This window comes from Lynx canadensis, chromosome B1, assembly GCF_007474595.2.
Source record: "Lynx canadensis isolate LIC74 chromosome B1, mLynCan4.pri.v2, whole genome shotgun sequence".
NCBI classification, from domain to species: Eukaryota; Metazoa; Chordata; class Mammalia; order Carnivora; family Felidae; genus Lynx; species Lynx canadensis.
In genome coordinates this window covers 20,200,063-20,227,153 of record NC_044306.2, presented here as the reverse complement: position 1 = coordinate 20,227,153, position 27,091 = coordinate 20,200,063, and the positions used below count along the sequence as shown (strand labels likewise).

At 40.7% G+C, this 27,091-nt stretch overlaps 1 protein-coding gene across 2 annotated transcripts in view; it reads right to left on the bottom strand.

The window, feature by feature from the left end:
- Positions 1-27,091, bottom strand: part of ASAH1 (N-acylsphingosine amidohydrolase 1) — a 51,093-nt gene that overhangs the window by 1,109 nt on the left and 22,893 nt on the right. Inside the window, exons 2-13 of one of the 2 annotated variants that reach the window (XM_030312199.2) lie at positions 25,494-25,540; positions 16,532-16,620; positions 16,051-16,137; positions 13,166-13,244; positions 8,285-8,359; positions 7,349-7,394; positions 6,597-6,741; positions 5,997-6,051; positions 5,794-5,875; positions 1,544-1,675; positions 1,316-1,439; positions 834-890 (exon numbers count right to left, since the gene is read on the bottom strand). In XM_030312199.2, coding sequence (XP_030168059.1) covers positions 834-890; positions 1,316-1,439; positions 1,544-1,675; positions 5,794-5,875; positions 5,997-6,051; positions 6,597-6,741; positions 7,349-7,394; positions 8,285-8,359; positions 13,166-13,244; positions 16,051-16,137; positions 16,532-16,552 — 903 coding nt within the window. In that variant the 5' untranslated portion in view covers positions 16,553-16,620; positions 25,494-25,540. Of the gene's footprint in view, positions 1-833; positions 891-1,315; positions 1,440-1,543; positions 1,676-5,793; positions 5,876-5,996; positions 6,052-6,596; positions 6,742-7,348; positions 7,395-8,284; positions 8,360-13,165; positions 13,245-16,050; positions 16,138-16,531; positions 16,621-25,493; positions 25,541-27,091 lie in introns of those variants that run through there. The other variant, XM_030312200.1, reaches the window with a different exon arrangement.

Sequence of the window (27,091 nt, the reverse complement as noted above, 5' to 3'; positions counted from 1 at the left end):
TACACGTGGAGTTGCTTTATGAAGCTACTTAGTATAAAATAGTATATAAACGGTGTGTATACAAAGATACAAAAATAAATATACAAAGAACCGAATAGTTAATAAGTTAATATTTACATCTCACCATTTAAGAATGCCACAGCAAAACAATAATAATTAAAACAACTGACTTCAATAGAACCATTACTCCAGGTCATGAATATAAACAGGCTCTGGAGAGAATCCCGTTAATTCCTTACAAGATCTGATTCCTGAGTAGCACGCTGCTTCACCACCAGTGCTGTAACACCCCACGTCCTCAGCTCACGCAGAGCCTGATGGTTCCGTGGAGGATAAACAGCCCGGCTGTGGCCATCCTTATCCTTAACGCATCTCTAACACAGCGGGGGAAACTCAGGCACGAAGCTCCATCTGAAAACAGACTTCAGACTTCGTTGAGTTCTAGGTGCTAATTGTAGTGTACAGTGTGAGATTTCTGACAGGGAGAAGTCGAAGGTAAAAGGCTGATTTTAACTGAAACGTCATGGAGGTTAAACCAGAGACCATACTCTGATCAGTCTGGACCTCAAACCACACTAATCAGTTTGTCATATCCCAGGAGTGACTGTTTTAGTCACACAAAAAACATTTTTAAAAATCAACCTTAAGCAGAACATGACTTGGGGGTTCTAGCTCTGACTGATCCACGCTAACAGGGAAAGATAAAAACACAGGCCCAGGTTATTTCCCTAAAAGTAAATTATATACATACATGTTTTAAAAATAATGAAATTACAATTAAAATTTATTAAAATTAAAAATTATAAATACATATATATATATTTTAAAAATACCTTGTTGAGGACAGGTTTTGTTGACAGGACATCATATATGGTCGCAAATGAGATATTCTAAAACACAGAAGTAATTTTGTTCATTAAGTTAAATGCTGATGTCAGGAGGGTTATCCACACAATGGGCTATTAGAAACAAAGGCTTTCTTGAGTCAACCTCCCAGAAACCCTAAAAGAATTTCCTTTGGGGTCACTGTTAGAAGAGTTAATGGTTCTAACGTGTCACTTTTTCTCTCTCCTCCTGCCCTCTTTAATTCTTGTCATTCAGCTACAGAGTGGTGTCCCAACATTAGAGTAAAAAGGCAAGTACTGTAAAATTTTGCTCTTTCAATTCAAAATGAAACAAAAACTCAGTACAGATTGTCCAGAGACACTGAATAACAGGAAGTTTATAAGTTCCTCAAAGGCCAAAGAAAAATGCCACAACTAAGATAAGCTTCAAACGTCACCATTTATTTCTACATAGGACATTGTGACTGTACCTCTTGAGTTGTCCGGTTTAGGCACATCTTTGCAGGCGTTCTGCGATCATCGAGAAAGAAAGGACTTTTCCAACGGTCATAATTTGTTTGTAGCACATACCATCTATCCTGCTTGGGGTTGAGTCTAAATACAAACAGAGATTCTGACTAGGTTTCATGCCTTAAACCTGTAAATATGTCAGTCTATGCTTTAGTTTCTACTTATTTTGTTTGAACAAATGTACTTACTCATATACATCCAAAGATTGTGTTCTATCTCTCGTAATCACACAACCTTCCCCAGACTTGTTGCCTCCCAGGATAAAGTATGCTGGGGCCAATATCTTAGTTTTCGTCAATACATTCTTGGCTTCTTCATAACTACATAGAAACATTTAAGAAAAAAAAGTAAACATTTTTAGTGGACTTGGAATGAAAAATATTTAGTTGTGGAAACTAAGGGAAAACAAAAGTATCTGAGAAACATATTCTTTTTTTTTTTTTTTTTAACGTTTACTTATTTTTGAGAGAGTGAGAGACAAAGCATGAGTGGGAAAGGGTCAGAGAGAGAAAGGGAGACAGAGTATCTAAAGCAGGGTTCAGGCTCTGAGCTGTCAGCACTGAGCCCAACACGGGGCTCGAACCCATCAACAGTGAGATCATGACCTGAGCTGAAGTCGGATGCTCAACTGACTGAGCCACCCAGGCGCCCCTATGCCTAGCACTTTTTAAATAAACGAGCTCTTGGGGCGCCTGGGTGGCGCAGTCGGTTAAGCGTCCGACTTCAGCCAGGTCACGATCTCGCGGTCCATGAGTTCGAGCCCCGCGTCGGGCTCTGGGCTGATGGCTCAGAGCCTGGAGCCTGTTTCCGATTCTGTGTCTCCCTCTCTCTCTGCCCCTCCCCCGTTCATGCTCTCTCTCTGTCCCAAAAATAAAAAAAAAAAAAAAAAAAAAAAAAAAAAATAAACGTTGAAAAAAAAATAAATAAACGAGCTCATTTGGTTTAAACGCGCGTGCGCGCACACATGCGCACGCGCACGCGCACACACACACACACACACACACACACCATGAACTCCCTATGAATGTCAAAGGTTAACCTAAGAAATTCTGAAATAATTATTCAATGTAGCTAGAAAATATTTTTCTATTTTAAAATGAGCAATTTAAAATAAACTACCAATACATTAAAACGATCGTACACTATACTCAAATGGTATTTATTACAGGGGTGCAAGAACGGACCAACATCAACACATCAATGTGTTTCACCACGATAACAAAATGAAGGATAAAAAGCATATGATCATTTCAACAGATTCAGGGGAAGCACCTGACAGAATTCAACATCCTTTCATGATAAAAACTCAACAAGGTGGGTATTAGGGGGAAGATACCTCAACATAATAAAGGCCACATAGGACAAACCCACAAGTAACATCGTAGTCAATGGTGAAAAGCTGAAAGTTTCTCCTCTAACATTAGGAACAAGACAAAGATGTCTACTCTCACCATTTTTATTCAGCACAAGTACTGGTAGCCCCAACCAGAGCAGTTAGGCAAGGAGAAGAAATAAAAGGCATTTAATTCAGAAAGGAAGGAGTAAAACTGTCACTATTCACAGACGATATGACACTCTATACAAAAACCCTAAAGACTGCACTAAAAAACTGTTAGAATAAATGAACTCAGCATAGGTACAGGACACAAAATCAATATACAAAAATCAGTTGCATTTCTATACACTAAATGAACTACCAGAAAGAGAAATTAAGGACAAGATCCCATTTACAAGTGCAACAGAAAGAATAAAATGTCTAGGAAGAAACTTAACCCAGGAGGTGAAAGCCCTGTATACTGAAAACTATAAGACACTGATAAAATAAATGGAAAAAGACACAAACAAATGGGAAGATATTCTATGCTCACGGATTGGAAGAATACTCTTAAAATGTCCACAACATCCAAAGCAGTCTACAGATTCAGTGCAATCTCTGTTGAAATTTCAACAGCATTTTTCACAGAACAAATAATCCTAAAATTTAACTATAAGAATCCCAAGTACCCAAAGCAATCTTGAGAAAAAAGAACAAAGCTGGAGGCATTACACCTCCTAATTTCAAACTATATTTTAAAGCTGTAGTAATCAAAACAGGATGATATTGGCATAAAACAGACAGACAAATCAACAGAACAGAGAGCCCAGAAACAAATCCATGCATATATGGTCAATTTACATTAACAGAGCAAAGAATATACAATTGGGAAAGGACCGTAACATGCAAAAGAATGAAACTAGACGACTACCTTATACCATACACAAAACACAACTCAAAGTGGATTAAAGAACTGAACATAAGACCTAAAGCCATAAAACCAGAATAAAATATAGGCTATAAAGTCCATGACATTAGTCTTGGTGATGAATTTTTGGATTTGACACAAAAAGCAAAGGCAACAAAAACAAGTGGGCCTGTATCAAACTAAAAAGCTTCTGTACAGCAAGAAAACCATCAACAAAATGAAAAGGCAATCCAGTGAAAAGGACGAAAGTATTTGCAAATTTTATTATCTGATAAAGAGTTCATATACAAAATATGTAAAGAACTCATTCTTTTATGATCCTTAGGCCCAACTCTAACATCATGGGGGGGTTCCCTGTACCTAACACCAAGAAATTCTTGGACATCCTCAAGTGTCCAAGAATTCGACTCAATTCTGACACTATCTATACAGAGATAACATTGGATTCATTTGTTAAGGATTCAGACTTATAAGACTGTACTCCATCCCTAACTTCAGAGGTCAGTCCTAAGCCCCATCCAGCCAGCTGTAAGCATTACCTGTGCCTCTAGCTGACTGGCTAAGACTGGAGGTTCCCACAAGGTCCTCTTTAGCTTCAATTAATTTCCTACAGTCGCTCATAGAACTCAAGGAAACGTGTACCAGTTTATTAAAGGATATGATAAAGGATACGAAGCAAGAACCATATAAAGAGATGCATAAGGCAAGGCAGGTGAGAAGGGCACAGAGCTTCCATGCTCTCAGAGTATGCTGCTCTCCCCAAAATTCTGTGCTCACCAACCCAGAAGCTCTCCAAACCCTTTCCTTTTGGGGTTTTATGGAGGCTCCATTACATCAGCATGACTCATTAAATCACTGCCCAGTGGCAACTGATTCTACCTCCAGCCCCTCTACCCTTCCCGGATATCCGGTGGCCCTGAAAGTTCGAACCTTGTAATCGATGGCTTCCTTCACAGGCCACCAGGCCCCACCCTTTGGTGCTTTCCAAAAGTTGCCTCATTAACATGACAAAAGACACCTTGATCACTCTCAACACTTAGGAAATTCAAGGATTTGGGGAGCTGTGAACCCAGAAATGAAAACAGATCAAATATCTATCTCTTATTAAAAAAAATCACAGTATCGTACTCATATAACTCAATAGCATAAAAAAATTGATTTAAAAATGGGTACAGGATCTGACTGGGCATTTTTCCAAAGACGATACACAGATAGATGGCCAACAAGTACATGAAAACTATGCTCAGCATCAAGACTCACTAGGCAAATGCAAATCAAAACCACAATGAGTTATCACCTCACACCTGATAGAATGGCTATTACCAAAACGGTAAGAAATAAGTACTGGTGAGGATGTGGAGAAAAGTGAACTCTGCACTGTTGGGAATGCAATTGGTACAGCCACTGTGGAAAACTGTATGGAGGTTCCTCAGAAAAATAAAAATGGAAGTACCATATGATTCAGTCATTCCTCTTCTGGTAATATATCCAAAGAAAACAAAAACACTAACTTTAAAAGATACCTGCAGCCCCCTGCTCACTGCAGCATTAGTTACCAAAGCCAAGATATGGACACAACCCAAGTGACCACTGAGGGATGCATGGATAAAGAAGTTGTGGTGTGTACATACAATGATTATTACTCGGCCATAAAAAAGAAGGAAATCCTGCCGTCTGTGACAACATGGATGGACCTTAAGGGCATTATGCTCATGAAATAAGGGAGACAGAGAAAGACAAAATACCTTCTGCTATCACTTACATGTAGAATCTAAGAAAACTAAACTCATAAATGCAGAAGACAGAGTGGTCATTGCTAGAGGGTGGGCAAAATGGGTGTTGGGGGTCAAAAGGTACAAACTTCCAGTTCTAAAATAAGTCAGTCCTGGGGATGTAATGTATAACATGGTGATGACAGTTAATAATACTGTATTGTATGTTTGAGAGCTGCTAAGAGAGTAAATCTTAAAAGTTCTCAACACAAAGAAAACAATTTCTGTAGCAACATATGGTGATGGATGTTAGCTACACTGATTGTGGAGATCATTTCACAATATATCCAAATACCAAAACATTTCGTTGTACCTGAAACTAACAGAATGTTTTATGTTGTTTATTATCTCCAAGAAAAACAATAAAATAATTTTAAAATGAATAAAGATTAAATTTGATAATAAAGCAATCAAACAGATTACCTTGTGCTATTTTCCAGGACTGATCTAGTGATAAACCCTATCCACATGGCATCTTTCTTTCCCAAAATCCATTCTATGATACCTGGAAGAAATCAAATACACACAGTGTCACAGGCCTGGAATTAGGCTGTGAACCAGAATACAAAGTTCAGCCTTCCTCTGAAAACATCTATGGAATTCCCATTTAAGAACTCTCTACTCACCCATATAACCACCATTTACGCCGAAACGTTCATTTAACGTAAGGCTAAACAGACCCTGAAAACAAGACAAAGCAATGAGATCAGAAACTTCAACCATCCTGTTTAAGGCCCCCTCTTTTTATACTGGTATACCAAATCCTGGAACGGGAGATGGGGGGGATGCAAAGATGAGTCAAAACTATATCATCACGTTCTATTAAGTTCAATGCGTCTTCATGTGCAGCGTGTGACACGAGTAGGTGGAATACTATTGGTCACACTTTCCTGACAAGGAAAACAAAATGCAGAGAATTCATGCCTAACTTGTTTGAGTGGCAGACTAAGGACCAGATGCCAGGTTTACATTACGTTCCCGGTCCTCACCATCCAGCCACACGCTTCTTCCTCCTGACAGTCTCCCTGAGACAAGCCTTCACTCCCTTTCTACTCTTCCCCACCATGCAAGTTCATACCTATGAAGGTGACAAGAAATACAAAGGGATGAACTGAGGCTTCATATTCTTTCTAGGTCCTCGTTTCCTCAGACCCCACCTTTCACAGGCAGTAATAAAAGCAGGACCCAGAGCTACCTGTAAAATTATTTAACAGTAGATTTCTTACTGGTTTGAATCCTGTTAACATGCCCACATAGCCAGCAAAGCTTGAGGCCTTGAAGACAGTTTTATTGTTTCTTTGGAAGTCCAAATTCACTGTTAAAGGTTTTAGTTGCTCAGTTACGACCCAGGTATTATTATTTATGTTCCACCTACAAAAGACAAATTTCAGTGATATTTAAGAACAATGATGGTAATAAGGGTGAATATGATGACGATGGCCAGGCACTAAATTAGGTCTTCATCTACCTGGTCCCTCAAGCGGGGAGGAGGGACCCCCCTTGCAACAGGAGTGCTTTGCAACAGGAGTGCTCACAACTTTGCAACTTTGCAACAGGAGTGCTTGTATCCCCCATTTTCCACAGGAGAAAACTGAGGCTCAGAGAAGTTAAATAACCCAACATAACACAGCCTATTAAATAGCAAACCCCAGATTCAAATGGAGGTCTCTAATTACAGAGCCCTGTTCTAGTTTTTTCAGGAAAGTTAGGAAGACATAAAATACAATACTGTTCTTCCCTTCCGAGCAGTAAACCAGATGTGCATCTGGGGCCTCCAATCCTCCACATGTGTGTTCAGATGTGTGTTCACTAGGTGCGACTCCATTACAGACCCAAACAGTGTGCCCGTCTTGTCTCAAAACTAAGAAACAGGATCTTCACTTCTGGGCCTATTTTGGGCATGATTTGGGATTTACTTTTCATCAATGGAATACAACCTACTCTTGGGAAGAAGAGTTCTACTGTGTCCTTTACTTACCCAAGAAATATCCCAAAATCCAAGTTTCTCCCATGTAGTAGATGACCTAATATAAAGAAAGAAGACACATGTCATGGCAGTTATGACAGCATCACTGGTTCTAACTAAAAGCTGGACACATAGTTCTAGTTTACTGATACGACTATTCCGTCCAACAGTCAGAATTAAGCAGCATCCTAGGATCATAAGCCTTAACAAGATCAAACGGCTGTGCCTGCCATGCTGACCAGATCCCCTCACAATCATCTGAACGCACAGGGTTCCAGGTAAAATTAGGGTATCTGAAGAGGATGAGGAGTCGTTCTTCGGTCCACTGTGTCAGCTACCTGGACACAGCTGTCCTAGCCTCACCTCATGTGAACTGCCACCATCCTTCCCGTCAGGAATTGTCACCTACAGCTGAACACCTCGAGGGTCAAGTACCGGCAGACTTTCTACCCAAGGTAGAGGTCAAAAATAAAGTGAGTCAGGGTACATCATCCTGTGCCTTGCATCCTGAGTACCGGCCAGAAAAAAACATGGGAAAGTGAGGTCCCTGGGCTGTGAAATGATGTGACGAGGTTTGTCCCGGGCTTCGAGCGAAGGCCGGATGATCATATATATAAAGATAATGAAGTACCCCTGTGAGTACTTACACCAAATCATGACGAAGAGTGTAAGGAGACTAGGAGGAAGGGTAAGAATGTTTACGGTCCCAAAACACTTCTTCCCTCTAAGTTTTTTGCATACCTGAATTAAACTTTAAGAGGCATTACAGTGGTCTCAAAATAAGGGTAGTTTTAAATTCACCGTTAAAAATTTGCTAAGATCTATAAAACTATATGCAACATACACTGAATTTGAAAAGTAAGCATGGATATTACAAGTTCTAATTCCATTTACATTTTCTTTTACTTTGTACTTTGCACTGCCCGCCCTCCCCCAGCACACATTTACCTTGTTTGTCTTCTGTTATTACTGAAGTACAAATGGTAAAAATTTCATAGAAGACATTGAATGAAATAATCTCACCTATGAGAAAAGATAGGACATTTCTTGGTCAATATACAGAACCATGACATTGTTAGAAAATTCTTTTTTTAAGAAAAGGGTTGACAATCATCACCGTGTGAATTTTTGCTTTGTACATGCCTGCAGACAGCTGGAGCATGCCTGAAGAGCTGGTCAGGTGGTGGGATCTCACCAGCCTGTACTCTACAGACACAAGATAAAACAAGCCCCCAGAGGGTCAGCTATGTGGGCACGTTGGAATTGTATTGCAATACGATGTCCAGATTTTTCATCAATGTGCTGCATTTTACTTTTGTTTGAGGGCACTAATGTATGGGGACTTAACACATCTGGCTCTTGGTTATATACTGAACATGTTATTTTGCTCACATATTTATTATATTTATAATATAATATTTATATAATATTAATATTAATATATATTATAATATCATTTCTATATTATATTATAAAATTATATATTATAAAATATATTATAATATATTATAATTAATAATATTAAATATTTTTAATATTTAAATATAAATATAATATTTATTAATATCTATTCATTTTTGAGAGAGACAGAGAGACACAGACAGACGGAAAGGGCATGAAAAGGGAAGGGGCAGAGAAAGAAGGAGACAGAATCTGAAAAAGGGTCCAGGCTCTGAACTATCAGCACAGAGCCTGACTGGGGCTTGAACCCATGCGCAGTGAGATCATGACCTGATCATGATCATGTCCAAAGTTGGACACTTAACTGACTGAGCCACCCAAAAACACCTTGCTCATATTTTAAGAAGTGACAAATATTTCTAAGGTGAGGAACTATTAATAAAATAATAAAATTAGTGCCGAGCTAGCAAGAAAATCCATTTTAAAACATTTTAATTTTTGAATAATTTTCTAAAACTGTATAATACTAACACTTAGCATTTAATTAAAAGGTATACATCCTGGGAATAAAAGGCACAGCATGGAGAATATAGCTAGTGGTACTGTAACAGCACTGTATGCTGAATGGAGGGACTACACTTGTGCTGAGCATAGAGCGATGTACTGAATCACTAGCTGTAACCCTGAAACTAATGTAACATTGTGTATCAACTATACTCAAACAAAAACAATTATTTTAATTAAATATTTAAAGATATACGGCACATTTTATCTCTGTCGCATTTTATGTTAACATGTAAAGCTTAACATTTTTTCCCCATCCTAACCTAATGTTTATTTCCATTTTGGTAAGATTCTGCCCTCATTTTCTCTTATTACAAATCATCTGTTAATCTTTATAATCCATTTTTCTCTCCAGATATTTATATGTGGTATTTATTTGATAGAATTCTTTACATAATAAAGGAATTAAATACTTGTTTCTCACATGGGCTGCGAGAACATATTTCTAGTATGCTGACCATCTTTTTACATCATTTTTTTAAAGAAGCAAAAAGCAATAAAAATCCTAGCCACTTTTGTTGATAAATACTATTGATTTGCAGTAATTCTCAATCATCTCTCTTGTAACACCAAGGTACTACTGTCTACTTAAAACAACAACTCTAACACTTTGGTACCTCAAAAATAAAACTAGCGTTGCAGGAAAAGTCTTTTTCAGCAAATTAAATTTGACTTCATTAAAGTTAAGAACTTCTACTTATTAAAAGACACCAGTAAAAGAGTAAAAATGCAAGCCACAGACTGGGAGAAGATACTCAGAATGCATTTGACAACAGACTTATAGACAGAATATGTAAAGAATTCCTTAAAACCATTTATACTACCCAAAGCAATCTACACATTCAATGCAATCTCCATCAAAACGACATCAGAAGTTTTCACAGAACTAGAACAGACAATCTTAAAATTTGTATGGAGCCACAAAAGATGCTGAACAGCAGAAGCAATTATGAAAAAGAAAAGCAAAGCTGGTACATCACAATTCTGGACTTAAAGTTATGTTACAAAGTTCTAGTGATCAAGACAGTATAGTACTGGCCCCAAAATAGACACACAGATAGAACAGAATAGAAAGCCTACAAATAAATCCACAATTATATGGTCAATTAATCTTCAATAAAGCAAGAAAGAATATCTAATGAACAAGACAGTCTTCAACAAAAGGTGCTGGGAAAACTGGACAGCAACACACAAAAGAATGAAACTGGACCACTTTCTTACACCATACACAAAAATAAATTCAAAATGGGTGAAAGACCTAACTATAAGAAAGGAAACCATAAAAACCCTAGAAAAGAACACAGGCAGTAATTTTTGACATCGGCCATCCCAACTTTTCCCTAGATAGGTCCCCTGAGGCAAGGTAAGCAAAAGCAAAAATAAACTATTGGAACTACATCAAAATTAAGAAGGCAACCTACAGAATGGGAGAAGATATTTGCAAATGACGTATCTAATAAACAGCTAATATCCAAAATATGTAAAGAACTTACACAACCAAACACCCCCCAAAAAACCCAAATAATACAATTTAAAAAATGGGCAGAAGACACAAAAAGACATTTCTCTAAAGAAGACATCCAGATGGCCAGGAGACACATGAAAAGATGCTCATCATCACTCATCATCAGGGAAATGCAAATCAAAACTACAATGTGAGATCACCTCACATCTGTCAGAATGGTTTATTTTAAATTTTTTTTTTTCAACGTTTTTTATTTATTTTTGGGACAGAGAGAGACAGAGCATGAACGGGAGAGGGGCAGAGAGAGAGGGAGACACAGAATCGGAAACAGGCTCCAGGCTCCGAGCCATCAGCCCAGAGCCTGATGCGGGGCTCGAACTCACGGACCGCGAGATCGTGACCTGGCTGAAGTCGGACGCTTAACCGACTGCGCCACCCAGGCGCCCCTGGTTTATTTTAATAAACAACACGAGAAACAACAGGGTTGGCAAGGATGTGGAAAAAAAAGAACCCTCCTGCACTGTTGGGAATGCAAACTTGTGCAGCCACTATGGAAAACAATATGGAAGTTCCTCCAAGAGTTAAAAATAGAAGTACCCTACAATCTAGCAATCACACTACTGGGTACTTATCCAAAGAATATAAAAACACTACATCAAAGGGATACATGCACCCCTATGCTTATAGCAGCATTATTTACAACAGCCAAAATATGGAAGCAGCCCAAGTATCCATCAAGAGATGAATGGGTAAAGAAGATGTGGTGTGTGTGTGTGTGTGTGTGTGTGTGTGTGTGTGTGTGTGAAATCTTGCCATTTGCAATGACATGGATGGAGCTAGAGAGTATAATGCTAAGTGAAATAAGTCAGAGAAAGACAAATACCATATAATTTCACTCACATGTGGAATTTAAGAAACAAAACAATCAAAGGGGAAAAAACAGAGAGAGAGGGACAAATCAAAAACCTGACTCTTAACTACAGAGAACAAACCGATGGTTACCAGAGGGGAGGTGGGGGAGGGGGTCAAATAGCTGATGTGCACTGAGCAATGTATAGAATTACTGAATCGCTAAATTGTACACCTGAAACTAATAAAACACTAACTGGAATTAAAATAAAAACTTAAAACAATTCTTTGAAGCCAGTTAAAAATGGGCCAGACTGCAACAAACATTTCACCTTGAGAAGGAAGGAGAGACAGGTAGACTACCTTTTTAAACCATTTTTTTAAAGAAGCAAAAACAAAACACTCACCAATGAAAGGAAAGACCAACAGCTGTACGATCTCACAGTCATCAGGAAAAAGCAAATTACACAATAATGGGATTCTACACACTCAACAAAATGGCTCAAATGAAAAATATTGATGCTAGCAGGTAGAGAAGTATCAAGTAGAGAAAACAAACTCTTGTACTATGCTGATTGTCTGTGGATACAATTACTTTGAAAACTGGTTAGCAGAATCTACAAGGCTAAAATACAGCTACCCCATAAACAAATATATATCCAACACAAGTGAGTGGCGTAAGTCCATCAAAAGACAGATACAAGAATGTTCCTAACTGCTTTATGCTTAATATCCCAAGTCTAGAAACCACCCAAACATACTACTTATACAGCAGCATACTACCTATAATGATAAGTACAAGAAACCTGACACAAGAGATCACACTGTAATTAGGAGGTTCAAGAAGAGGCAGAACTGGGGCACCTGCGTGGCTCAGTGGGTTAAGTGTCTGACTTCAGCTCAAGTCATGATCTCATGGTTCATGGGTTTGGCCCTGCGTCAGGCTCTGTGCTGACAGCTCGGTGCCTGGAGCCTGCTTTGGATTCTGTGTCTCCCTCTCTCATTGTCCTTTCCCTGCTCGTGCTCTATCTCTCTCTCTCTCAAAAATAAAAATAAACATTTTTAAAAAAGGGGCAAAACTACTGTATGCTGAAGTCAGAATAAGCAGTGACCTGGGGATGCGGTACTGTCTGTGAGACGGCATGATGGAACATTCTGCATTGCTCAGAGTTTCTGTATCCTTTTTTTTTTTAGTGTTTATTAATTTTTGAGAGACAGAGCACGAGCAGGGGAGGGGCAGAGAGAGAAGGAGACACAGAATCCGAAGCAGGCTCCAGGATCTGAGCTGTAAGCACAGAGCCCAATGCAGGGCTCGACCTCATGAGCCGTGAGATCATGACCTGAGTGGAAGTCAGACACCTAAGCTACCCAGGCGCATCTGGAGTTTTCTGTATCTTGATCTGAGTTGTGATTACATGCATGTATGCATATTAAAAACTCTGAGCTGTATACTTAAGATCTATGCAGTGTATCTCAACAGAAAAATACCTCAACAGAAACATTTTAAAGTGTTTTATTAAATCTTTTAAAAGCTGCAAAGGGAACTTTACCTAAAGGTATGTCAGTAACAGCTGCAATCCCCTTCATTTCCTCCTCATAAGGACCAGGAAAGTTGCCAAGTAGACCAGGCTGGAAAACAAATAAATTACCAATCATTCGACCTAAAGGGCTGTTTTGAGATTTGTGGTTTTGTTTGTTTGTTTGTTTTACATATAGTTTGTTCTGGATGCCCCTCCATAGTAAATAATTAGTTATTTTTAAGGCACTTTTACATCCCATATTTCTAAAAGACTCTACATAAGACTCAATACTGGGCCCTCATCTTGACCTCTTGCCTTTATTCCCTTAAACTTAGCTGTTCTCAGTATATGATGCAAAGTCCTAGGGTTGTTTTTCCTGCCTCACACTTCACCTCTTCTCCAGAGAGCAAAGATAACTGCACTCAGATAAGCTAACAGGGCCCACGACACAGGAACATCACAACTACCCCTTATCTCTGCCCAAACCCGCCCTCTCACCTTGGCACTACACCCTCATTACTACTTCCTTCCCACACTCCTAAAAACAAATCTGTCTTTGAGTCATTCACCAAGCCTTCTGTCTCTGTTACTGGCTTCTTGGGCCGCGGTGCATGACCACGATCTGGGCGCAAAAAAGGGACACAGGGGCAAATTCCCTGTGGACATATAATTTTATTCTCACATGCAACTATTCACTATCAGGGAGATAACAATTTAAGCTCACAGCCTGCTGCTAATAAAATAATGTGTAAACCTTTTACAAGTCCTATTTGTCACCAACTTGGTCTTCATGTGTCATGTTACCTAACTAAGCATATGTTTTTCCTTTAGGAATTGAAAGCATTACACAAATGGGATGTTCCTGCGAATACAAAGAGGACTTGTTGAACATTTATTAACCACTTATTATATCCAGGCAGTGTGCTTCAAATTCACAGCGTGATTTAATCCTCACGACCACCATATACAATATCTATTACTACTACATTGTTCCCGATGAGAACTCTCATGTTTCACAATGTAAGAAACATGTCGAAGGATACGATTATTAGGTTGACTGATCCAACCTTAAAATCCAACGTTTGAAGGGGGAAAAACCCCAATATGGTCTGAATGCAAAGCCTGGGCCAGCTGCCCTCACTGCTGGCACAGAGAGTGGCGGGGGCGGGGGAGGACAGCAGGGGCCTCTTATCTGCTGCTCCTGCCAACCTTTGTATTTTGGGGAGGTCTGGTTAGTATGAACATGAAGGATACCGTTGTTTTTTTTTGTGTGTGAGAGAGAGTGTGAGCTGGGGAGAGGGGCAGAGGGAGAGAGGGGGAGAAGGCTGGGGGTGGAGAGAAAGAGAAAGAGAGAGAGAGAGACAGAGAGAGAGAGAAAATTTCAAGCAGACCCCATACTCAGCTTGGAACCCAACACAGGGCTTGATCCCATGACCCTGGGATCATGACCTGAGCCAAAAACTAACTGAGTCGGACACTCAACCAACTGAGCCACCCAGGCGCCCCATGGGATACCTCAATTAAAAGCTCTGAGAGCACAAGCATGAGGGGTAACAGGGGTGGTGGCTGGCAGGTGCAAGGGTCACAGGGATTATATGCCTAGATCATCTAGCCTCTAGGACACAGTGATGCTCAACCAGGAGTGGTTTCACCCCCAGGGGACATCTGGTGATGTCCAGAGACACCTGTGGTTCTCACAAATGAAGGGATGCACCCAGTGGGTAGAGGCCAGGGATGCTGCTAAACATCCCACAATGAGCAGACAGCCTCTACAGGAAAATACTATCCAATCCCAAATGTCCTAAGTGCTGAGGTAAAACATCAGCCCTAGGCCTATGGTGTCCTCCCCAGTCCTTTGTACCCTGCGGAACTTTGAGGGTCCAGAGCCGTGACTGAAACAGGGCGATGAGGATCCCTCAGAGGCTCTAAGGGCCAGGACCTAGATTTTCCATTGGTTCCACCTAAATTAAAAAGGAGCTGAAGAAATGGAGTCGTCCTGCATGACCAGGAGGGAAATGAATCGACTTGGTGAATACATAGCTACAAGAAACACACAACCCAAGTGAGTTTCACAGCCACTGAGGGACCTCATCAAGTATGCAGCTGGGCTGAATATGTCATCCGGTCATACACAGGTAGAGAAATGTGTCCTGGGATTGCAGGCAATGTACTTAAAACAAAACAAAACAAAACAAAAAAAACCCCAATTTCCAATAGTGAACTTGCAAATGTATAATTGACTATTGAACAATGTTGAACAACGTGGGGGTTAGGGGCTCACCCCCTATACAGCTGAAAATCTCTGTGTAGTGTTTGACTTCCCTAAAACTACTAACAGTTTACTGTTGACCAAAAACCTTGTTGATAATATCAACAACTGACTCACACGTATTCTGTATATGTATTTTATACTGTATTCTTACAATAAAAAAGCTATGTTAACAAAAAAAAAAAGTTAAAAAAAATTGTTAAGAGAAAACACATTTACAGTACTTTACTGAAAAAAATCCAGGTATAAATGGACCTTCCCAATTCAAACCTGTAGAGTTCAAGAGTCAACACACTGTGTGAGGGGACAGAAATGACATGCTCCCAGATGAAATAACATCATTTGCCCATTGTTGTATAAAATAGCTCATACTTCAAAAAAACAAACAAACAAACAGATGAAGGGGCAGTCAACTGCCACAATTTGCCATGCTATTTTGTGTCCTATTACTCTAATACTACCAGAACACAGAATTTTAAGTACCTCTAAAGTTGACAGGTGGTCTAGAATCAATGCAAACTCATCCAACCTCCTTAGAAGAGGTTGTCAAATTACGTCTTTAAATACAAAAGCCTTGTCTGAACTCTGCATGTATGTGGGGATGTGTGTATGTTTAAAATTTATTGTGGGAAATAATATTTCTTACCAACTTTTGATCCACTATTTGTATAATTTTTCCGCTTGGCACAAAAGCATTTATCATATTCTTCAGGGAATTCATTATAACCTTTAGCTGAAAAATAAATAATTTAATTAATAGACATAAAAAGTGTTGACATTTAAGATTAATAATGGTAAAATGAAAACAGATACAGACCTTTTGACTTATTCATACATAAGCAGAGTGCTATTTGAAAATATTTTAATCTAATATATACAGAGAATACATCTTTAACAGGCCATATGATTAATATGAAGGTAGACGATACAGAAACAAAAGGCAAAGGCTAGTAAAAAGAGCAGGAAGCTACAGAAAAATGACATCTTTTCTTCTGTTACTGTTAATGGGAGGAAAGTATCAAAACCGTATCTTTAAAATACCTGGTATGTACTTTCATGAACTGTTCTTTTAAAAATGCAATTATATTGAGTAAAGTCACAAACAGAAGATTTAACAGTCAGCATACCGCTGGTGCCTTGTCAGCCATCAATTCATGCCATCTTTATAGGTGGTAGGTCGAGATTTATGGTATACCACGGAACTGGACCCCTATAGCTGAAAGGAGAGGTGCATCACCGTGAAACGTCAAAAGCAGTTTCTTGATGGGAGTTGGATAGTTACATCTAGATGGATATGTTAGAGGCACATTCTTAACAACAATACAGACGACAGCACTCAAACCAAAGTTTGCAGAGAAGCTCATTTTCCAACCTAGTGTTTCTGCCCTATGTTGCATACACAATCACATGTGATTTCAGAAATCTCAAACTAGAGTTCTACCTTCTGAAAGGTTAAGGTGAATTGGTGACATGTGAAGAATCAATGTCGCCTCAAGAGCCTCATGTAATCTATGCATCAGTGCTAGAAGATATCTGCCTTTGGGGCACCTGGGTGGCTCAGCGGGTTAAGCGTCTGACTTCAGCTCAGGTCATGATCTTGCAGTTGACGAGTTGAGCCCCGTCAGGCCCCGTGCTGACAGCTAGGAACCTAGAGTCTGCTTCGGATTCTGTGTCTCCCTTTCTCTGTGTCTCTTCCCTGCTCATGCTCTGTCTCTGTCTCTCATGAATAAACAAACATTTAAAAGAAAAAGAAAAGAAAGAAAATATCTGCTTTTTTTCCCCTCCCAAACCTCTGCAAAGATTTAGTCTAGGCTCTGGGCACTTCTCTGACTGGTATCCCAGTCTCAGAGTTCTGTCTTAGACAGTCTAACACTACTGTCAAATCATGTCTTTAGCACTGGCTTCATTCAGTAAGGGCATCTTTTAAGCCCCCAGAAGTGGCAACATGTATTAGCTTCCCATGACTGGCTTCAAGAACCTTCACCAGTCACTCAGCCATGTGACTCTTCCTGCCATGTTCCCTCTCTTCTCATGCTTCTGTAGTCAGTCCAAACCCAAGCACTATTCCATCATACGTATTCCCTGATTTTCTACTCTTCAACTGACATATAGCAATTTCTACAATGAAGACATTGCAACATCCACTCCCTTATCGATGGAGCTGGGCCACATTTCTGGTGGATGAACTCTACAACTGTTTTCTGTAGCTGCTGAAACATTATCTTCCACCTCTTGTTACTAAACTGAAATAGCCCCTAAGGGTGTGCCATTTGGTGATTTATCAGCTTAGAACTATGTCTAAAAATAGCCAGCATTTGCTCCCTTATTGCCCTGGTGTGAGCCACCAAACCTATATCCACCCTAACCTCCTGATTCTTTTCCAGTTCAGAGCGTTGGATAGGCTCAAGGGCTGCAAAGAAGAAATGTAGAGGAAATAAACTCATTACAGCAGATGATTAGATTAACAGGGCATGGGGAGACCCCAGAAACCTCTCTATAATAATACCTCCACTAATCAGAATTCTTTGAAAATTCTTCTGTTAAACTGAACAAAATTATTTTAAAAACTAGAATTTAGCCATGATCCCACATTTTAATTCACATTAAGTGTTTTCTAAAATGTTTTTAAAGTGTTTTCTCAGCACTTAACATCTCTACCTCAAATTCCTAGAGAAATAAATAGTATCTGCCTCAGGAAGGCAGTGACGATTACATGAAATACACAAAAAACACTCAGCAGTACCGGTATTCGATCAATAGTAATTACTAGAGAATATTTTCCTACTTAACTACAAACAATAAACATCATTAAATTACTTTTGAGACTTGGTAACTGCTGTGCCCAGATCATCACAGTCACTATTAAGAAGTGCCTGAACCCACCTGGCTCCCAGGTGGCTCGGAAACTAGTCCAAGTGACACAGTATATGCATGCACAAATTAGAAGGAGGAGAAAATAAATGCTAATGGGATCTGGATGGATTCTGGAGGTGCTCCAGCTGTCAGTCCCTTGATCTCTAGTACTTATTTGACGGGGCAGGCTGGATACACAGGTGTTTCTCTCTTCCCTCACAAATGCCCATGCAGAGCTCTGGAATCGATGTACTTGGTCAAAAAAAAGTACAGGAGGATTGTGTTGTCATTCAAAGGTATATGAATACCACGCTCCCCTCTCACATGCCAAGACACATTTATAGTGCAGAGAAAAGGATCAGAGCAGAATGGAAGAATTTGATGTGGAGAACAGGCTAGTGAGGCAGGAGGAAATCCAGGAGGAATACCAGAGCAAAAATATTTACATTGTATAGATACATAAATATGAGAAAAAATGTTTATTTGTACATGTGAGCTTTGTACACATGTATGTGTACACGTGTATACACATACATACACTCAACAACCTAGAACCAATTAAAAGCCCAAGCAGAGAAGGTTTGTAGGGTAACCAATTCATAGACACCTGTAAGGTACACATGAAAGGGAGTAGGAAAAAAGTGTTAAACATGGAAGGTAATCATTACGTGTTAAAATGAACTGTGGCCGTGAGACCAGCCACGAGATGCATGCACTCAGTAAGGCACTGAACGCCAAGATGGTCCCAGTGTTGACACAAAGGAAGACCTCCAGAGAGCAAGCCACATGACAGAGGGCTGGAATGTTCACGGCTTTAGAATAACATGGAAACTGATTACTTTCTTTTTTTTTTTTTTTAAAGTTTATTCATTTATTTTGAGAGAGAAAGAGACAGCATGAGATGGGCGGGGGGGGGATGGGGCATGGAGAGAATCCAAGCAGGCTCTGCACTGTCAGCACAGAGGCTGATGTGGGGCTTGAAACCCACGAACCGTGAGATCATGACCTGAGCTGAAACCAAGAGTCAGATGCTTAACCAATTCTGCCACCCAGGCACCCCAGAGACTGCTTACTTCTAATTACTTTCCTGCCACATATTTGCCTCTTTTGACATAAAGGTGAGTAAATCAAAAGAAGCTTGTTTATTACAGTCTGTATCTGGGATACGGGCTATTTAGAATACATAATTTAGGCAAGTGCAGTACAACATATATAACTGGAGTGCTACAAAAATTGAAACTGGTTTCTGAAATGAATAAATTACTGGTTTTTCTGAAAGTGAATAAAGGGAAATGTCATTTAGAATGGAATCAGTGGGGGGCGCCTGGATTGGCGCAGTCGGTTAAGCGTCCGACTTCAGCCAGGTCACGATCTCGCGGTCCGTGAGTTCGAGCCCCGCGTCAGGCTCTGGGCTGATGGCTCGGAGCCTGGAGCCTGTTTCCGATTCTGTGTCTCCCTCTCTCTCTGCCCTCCCCCATTCATGCTCTGTCTCTCTCTGTCCCAAAATAAATAAACGTTGAAAAAAAAAAAAATTAAAAAAAAAAAAAGAATGGAATCAGTGGACAGGGGAGCTCTCACGATGTGCCACTGCCCCTCCTCAACTGCTGCCCTAGGAGTAAGAAGGAGCAGTCCCAGCAGGGGAGGAAAGGCTCCCCTGGCAAAAGCCCAGCCAATGAGAAGCCACTATTCTTCCAACTTCCAGTTTGTTCCAGGAGACTTTTTATTTATAAGAGCTTTCCCTACTTCCCCTTTTCCTCTATAAAAGGTGTTTCCTGTCCTTTGTTCTGCAGACTTGCCTATGGTTTTGCCACAGCTGCTTGTCCCTCACTATAATTCTCTGCTTTGCTGAATAAACCCTATTCGCTGGTAAAACAACAGGCAAATTTATTTTTAAAGGTCACATTACCTGGTTGATCAGAAGTGGAATCCAGAGAAAACCCCCAACAATGCCAAAGCTGGTGAGGAACAAACAGGTGCCCATACCCACAGGGTCCATTGGACTCCCTGCTTTCTTGCCAATCCTGGGGTTTGAGGGTAAGATTTCTCCAGGATCAAGTTCCTCTCTCTCTGTATTCTGAGCTCTTCAGGCTTTATTTGGGAATCTGTCTTAAAGACTTGCTTTTTTTTTTTTTTTTTTTTTAAATGAGAGTACTCGTTGACTCCTTTACAGAATTGGACTGTTTCTGTTACAACCGTAATGACCTTTAGTCCAACTCCTGTTTAGAACCAATTGTCCCTGTTTAAATGTACCAGTCTGTGTTGACATTCCTCCCGACTCATTTTGGGATTGGACTATGCCTGCTGGAATGCACTAGCCTTCGTCTGACTCCAGTTTGGAACTGGACTGTTCCTACTGGAAACATACTGGCTTTCGGTCTGATTCTTTTGGAACCAGGCTGTTCTGTTCAAACTGTGGTGTTCAGGAACTTTTCTCTTACAGAAAAACATCCTAAAAAATGGGAATCCAGTTATCAAAATGCTTTGAGGGTACCTGGCCCCTACTTGGACTCCAGCTGCTTTATGTTTAAAGTGGAATCCATCCACGTGCACATTTATGACTAAATGGACTGAGTTAACCAAAAGGAATTTAGAATTTCAATGGCCAACAAGGAGAAATTTTTGATCTCCCCAAACTTGGTTTTACTCAAAAGTAAGCTAGAGAGCACAGTTCCTAAAAACACAAACAAACAAACCTAAATAGGATACCTATTTTATCCATTTATTTGAGAATGAGAGAGCACACGTGCATAGGAGAGGGGCAGAGAGGGAGAGAGAGAATCTTAAGCAGGCTGATGCCTATTTTAGGTGGTACCCTGAGACTTCTGAATCCTTACCAGGATCCTGAATTCGTCTCTTAGTAATAATCAGTAAATTAACTGATGCAACAAGTGAACAAAGTCAAAATGGTTTCGGAGACCTCTTTTTCTGCTCCCCTACCTTCTGTTTCCAGACTCAAGGCAGCCACCTGGTGTCAGGCCCCCCATCAGGTGCCACTTTCCTTTATTCTCACTGCCAAACCTCCTTTTTCCCCTGAAATGTTCCCTGCTTCCTCTCCTGAACCTACTAAATCCTGCCTCTTTAAAATGGACTCTTCTGAGGATCTACAGAAACTCCAAGTTTCTCATGTTCCCAGCACCAAGGGAACTATGTAAGCCACACTTAAAGACTTTTCTAAAGTGACTGACGATCCCCATAAGCTTGCTATTGAATTTAAACCTACTTATTCAAACTTAGCAATCTAGTTTCTCAGATTCATATCCATTAGTCCACATGCTTATTTGTGAGGGGCCACACTGATGAAACTAGCCCACTGGGAACATCCTGAAGGATATTTAGAGAAACAGACTCCTAACTTTGGCAAGATGCTAGAACACTTGCAAGAAATCCGCACTGAGCAGTGACAGTAGCTTTTCCTAAGCCTGTTGATGGGAACAAAAATTCAGGCCTGCACAGAAAAGCCTGATGAATCTCCTCATGGCTACTATAACAGACTCCAAATTGTTTTTTATTTTTTTATTATTATTTTTAAACGTTTATTATTTTTGAGAGAGAGGGAGAGACACAGTACGAGAAGAGGAGGGGCAGAGAGGGGGAGACCCAGAATCCGAAGCAGGCTCCAGGCTCCGCACTGTCAGCACAGAGCCTGACCTGGGGCCTGAACTCACGTATCGTGAGGATCATGACCTGAGCAGAAGTCGGACACTCAGTGACTGAGCCACCCAGGCATACAGACTCCAAATTGTTTTTTTAAAAATTCTGGTTTTCCTCTAGATGCTGAATCCACCCAGGTAGCAATTGAACTCTTTGTTCATAATGACCTGAAGTGGGATGTTTCTTCTTTAGCTGAAAGGACCAAGATGAAATGGAAAACTATTTCATTCCAGATTGGACTTTGGCAAACCAGGTCACTGGCATCCTAGGTGGGTCACCTGAAAAAAAGACTGCTAAAATTCTCAATTTTCAACTTTGGCAAATGAAGGCTCCTAAACAAAACCAAAAACCTCCTAGTTTCTGCTGTTATTGCAATGAGTCAGAGCATTAGAAAAAAGACTGTTAGAGGGGCGCCTGGGTGGCTTGGTCGGCTAAGCGTCCGACTTCGGCTCAGGTCATGATCTCGCGGTCCGTGAGTTCGAGCCCCGCATCGGGGTCTGTGCTGACCACTCAGAGCCTGGAGCCTGCTTCAGATTCTGTGTCTCCCTCTCTCTCCTGCCCTCCCCTGTTCATGCTCTGTCCTCTCTCTGTCTCAAAATAAACGTTAAAAAAAAAAAATTAAAAAAAAAAAAAAAGAAAAAAAGACTGTTAGAAAACTTAAGCTCTCCATAGCGCTGTTAGCTGCCTAGGGAGTCTTTCCAATGTCCTCCTAATTCCCCATATGTGGCCCCAAGGGACTACAGGGGTTTTTTCCGATCCTCCCTCCTAACTGGCCTGGAGAAACCACTTTCCAGACTGGAACAAATCTCTGTCTGTAGTGACGCCCAGAGCCACACTCTTGGTGCTGAGTTGCCACTGCTGTAAAGCAAGCCTCAGCCTCAAGAGCACCAAAACAGTTCAAGTGGGGTGTGGGGGTCTCTGATAAATCTCAACAAGTTCCCATCTCTGACGCTACTCCCTTTTGTCTAGGCCCTTTGAGAAATAGGCCCCTTTTCTCCTTAGTTCCTCTACCTCTATTCACTTACTGGGCCTGGATTTCTCGCAGAACTATCATGCCAGAATCTCCCTCTCCCCAAAGGGGAAATAATTCTAGAATTGGACAACAGTAATCAAAATAGCCAACCAGGGAGATGCAATGACACTTCCACATCTTCATTTGCTCCATACCTGACTATAGCTGCATCTAGGGACCCTGACTATTTGTTCCTACTGGATTACCTACCATCCCCGTAATGGGCAAAATCCTTACTGATATGGGGAGAATCCCAAGTGCACCTCCCCCATGAAGATTCAAAGAGATCCCTCAAACCTCTCTGCAGAATTAATCAGTAGCCTGTAACGAAGAAGCCCCTCAAAGCACGAAGCCCTTAATAGATTATAAGGCTCCACGGCTTCACTAGTTCCCTGTAATACTCCTATTTATGTGTAAGAAAATCCAATACCCAAGGATGGAGGTTTGTCCAGGACCTAAGAGCAACAAATACCATTGTTTTTCTCTCGGCATCTTGTTGTTCTCAATCCTTCTATGCTACTGATATCCATTCCTAGTGAAAGCAATTTTTCACAATTTAATGCTGCCATGCATTTTTGCATTCTAGCTGGTAGGAATAGCCAGTATCTTTTTGCCCTCACTTGGGAAGAACAGCAGCACACCTGGACAGAAATACCCCAGGGTTCTGCAGAGTCCCTCTTACTTTTCACAAACCTTAAAAGATGACGTGGATGATAGGAAGTTTTCTGAAGGCTCTACTTTGTTAAAATATGTAGATGATTTCCTTCTCTATACTCCCTTCTCAACCTCTTCACAGGAGACAGCATCCACCTGTTAAAATTTGTGGCCTTAAAGGGATATAAAGTCTCCAAAGTGGGGTGCGGATGGGCGGGGAGCAGTTTTTGCTCAATTTAGGTTTGATACTTAGGGCACCTGATCTAAAGGAAACTTCATTTAGAATGGAATCGGGAGGCAGTTGGGGGAACTCTCCTGCCTCTCACTTCTCCTCAACTATAGAACCCAGCAGAAGAAAGGAGCCCAGCAAGTTGATAGTATTTTAGGTGCTACTTACTAACCTCATAGGAGGAAGAAACCTTTCTTCCTCCCCTGGCAACAGCCCAGCAATGAGGGACTGCCATATCAGCCAATGAGAAGCCACTATACTTCAAACTCCATTTACTCCAATGGCCTTTTTTTGTTTGAACAGCCTTTCCAACTCCCCCCAATCCCACCTGCCACTCCCTGCTCTCCTCTATAAAAGAGTGTTCCCCTCTTTTGCTCTGTAGACTTGCCTATGGTTTTGCTGTAGCTTGCTTGTAAAGGATTGCAATTCTCTGTTGTTCCCAAATAAACTCCTTTTTGCTGGTAAAATAACTGGCAGATTTATTTCTTTCAATTTTTTTTAATGTTTATTTATTTTGAAGGAGAGAGAGAGACAGAGCATGAGCAGGGGAGGGGGCAGAGGAGAGAGGGAGACAGGGAATTTGAAGCAGGCTCCAGGCTCTGAGCTACCAGCACAGAGCCCTTCGTGGGACTCAAACCCACAAAGTGTGAGATCATGACCTGAGCCAAAGTCAGATGCTTAACCGACTGAGCCACCCAGATGCCCACGGCAGATTTATTTCTAACACGTTCAAGTTGTTTTCTTCCTTCCCCCACACCCAGCAGGCCACTTTCAGAAAGTAGGAAAACAGGGGGCGGCCTGGGTGGCTTAGTCAGTTAACAGCTCGACTTTGGCTCAGGTCATGATCTGACCTGACTTTGGCTCAGGTCTGTGAGTCAAGCCCCGCGTCGGGCTCTGGGCTGACAGCTAGGAGCCTGGAGCCTCGGATTCTGTGTCTCCCTCTCCTTCTCTGCCCCTCCTTAACTAATGCTCTATCTGTCAAAAATAAATAAACGTTAAAAAAAAAAAAAAAAAAAGAAAAGAAAATAGGAAAACAGGGCAAAAAGATTATCCTTCCCTACACCTTTCCCTTTTTTCCACCATTCTGTACCCTGTGGGTAGGTGGGCTATTCCTGCGTCTTTCTCACAGGCTCATTTTAGCCACAAAAAGATTTGAAAAGGCATACCCCTACGGGTTAAAAATATAAACATTAAATGCACTAAATATGACACTGGCCCTTCCTTCCCTTATGTTTTTGAATCCTCTGCTGTCTTTGACAGCTTTGATTATCATACCAGGGTTTATTTTCTTGAAGGTCTCACACGTAAGACTCTATGCTTTTTCCAATATAATCCAGTGGTTCATACTGAGGCACCAAAAAAGTCATCCTCAGCTCTGCACTTGTTGGGATGAGAAAATGCTTAGCGGTAGACAGAATTTACTGGAGAATGGAAATTTTTTTTTCCTCTGATTTTGATAGGCTAGAAATGGGCCTTTTAATCATGGGGTATTTCCATATTTGTCCAGGGTCAAAGGCAAATATGTATACACAAACTTGAAAAAAATAATTGTCTCAGAAAAAAATAAAGGCCCTCAGAAGACATCACTTAATTTTTTGTTCATTATTGTCATTTTTATGAGATCATTAATTACATAGAGAAAAATCTCCCTAAAGGTCAAAGTCCATTTTGACCATTTGATATTACTCACGTTGGTCCAGAAGGAGGATAGGTTGATTTTCTGCAATCTTCTGTCCACTAAAAAAAAAAGAAAATTAAGTTTCAGAAAGTCACAAATTGAAGAGGCAATTTGAAAAACAGTCAAAAGGTCATGGCGACAAAAAAACAAGCATGGTTTGCCCTTTTATATCATTTCAATACCTCTTAAAAGTCTTCTCCTCCCATGAAAATTTCTAAAGTCTCAAACTGAAGTACATTTCAGTCTTAATTCAGTTTGCACTAGTGCTGTAATGTGGCTTCTATGTTGCAAACACACTGAGTAAAGAGGAAATGTAAAAAGTAGATGGACACGTTCATGTCTGATAGGCTGACTTGTGAGGAACAGTGAATTGCCTGACAAAATATGCTACCGCTTGAATTTATGAGCTAACTCCACTGTGATAGAGATTTGCATCGCAAACCAGATTTTCAGGACACACTGCATAGGCCCTTCATAATCTGGCCATAATTTACCTTCTCCGCTTCATTTCCCGCCACTTCCCCCCACCACGTAGAGTCACATGCAACCACATCCTCTGATCGCTCACCCTTCCCTGCCCCAGCATGCTGTTCCTGCTGCCTAACATGCCTTTTTTTCCACCTAGTTGACCTCTGGGCTTTAAATTCTAAGATCCAGTTCAAATGCTGTCTGTTTTGTGAAGTCCTTCCTGTACTTCTCATATGAACACAGCTATCCTCTCCTCTACCTTCCCCATGGCAACCGAGTCCAGCTCCATTACTGTAGTTATACACTGCAGTGTAACTATTCATTTTCTCTCTCCATGACCAGATTCTGTGCCTCCTTGAGGTGAACGTGGCTCCTATCACTGAGGCCAGTCAGTGATAATGAAGAGTGAGATGGTTTCAGGGAGAAGTGTTTAAGCTCGTAGCAAAATAAAAGGAGCTCCTTAACATAAAATGAGAAAAGTCCACACGGATTTATGATTCTTTATTACTAATTCAAGATAGCAAGCATGTTTATCTCCTCCTCTCCACAGACCCAATATTGTAAAAGTAAAATAACTTTTAAAAAAAATTTTTTTTTTTCAACGTTTATTTATTTTTGGGACAGAGAGAGACAGAGCATGAACGGGGGAGGTGGCAGAGGAGAGGGAGACACAGAATCGGAAACAGGCTCCATGCTCCGAGCCTCAGCCCAGACCTGATTGCGGGGCTCGAACTCACGGACCGCGAGATCGTGACCTGGCTGAAGTCGGACGCTTAACCGACTGCGCCACCCAGGCGCCCCAAAATAACTTTTTTTTATAAAGAAGTATAGGGGCGCCAGGTGGCTCAGTCAGTTACGCGTCTGACTCAATTTGGCTCAGGTCATGACTCACAGTTTTGTGGGATCGAGCTCCATGTTGGGCTCTGTGCTGATAGCATGGAGCCCACTTGGATTCTCTCTGCCCCTCTCCCCCTCTCAAAATAAACATTAAAAAAAAAAAAGAAAGTATAAATCCACAATAAGAGGTGGAATAGGAAAGGGAACTACTAGAACTAAAGTATGAGCTCAGAAATTACCTGCAGCAAATTGTTGTAGGAATGTACATCTAACATTTTAACTTTTTTTATTTAGTTGAAGTATAG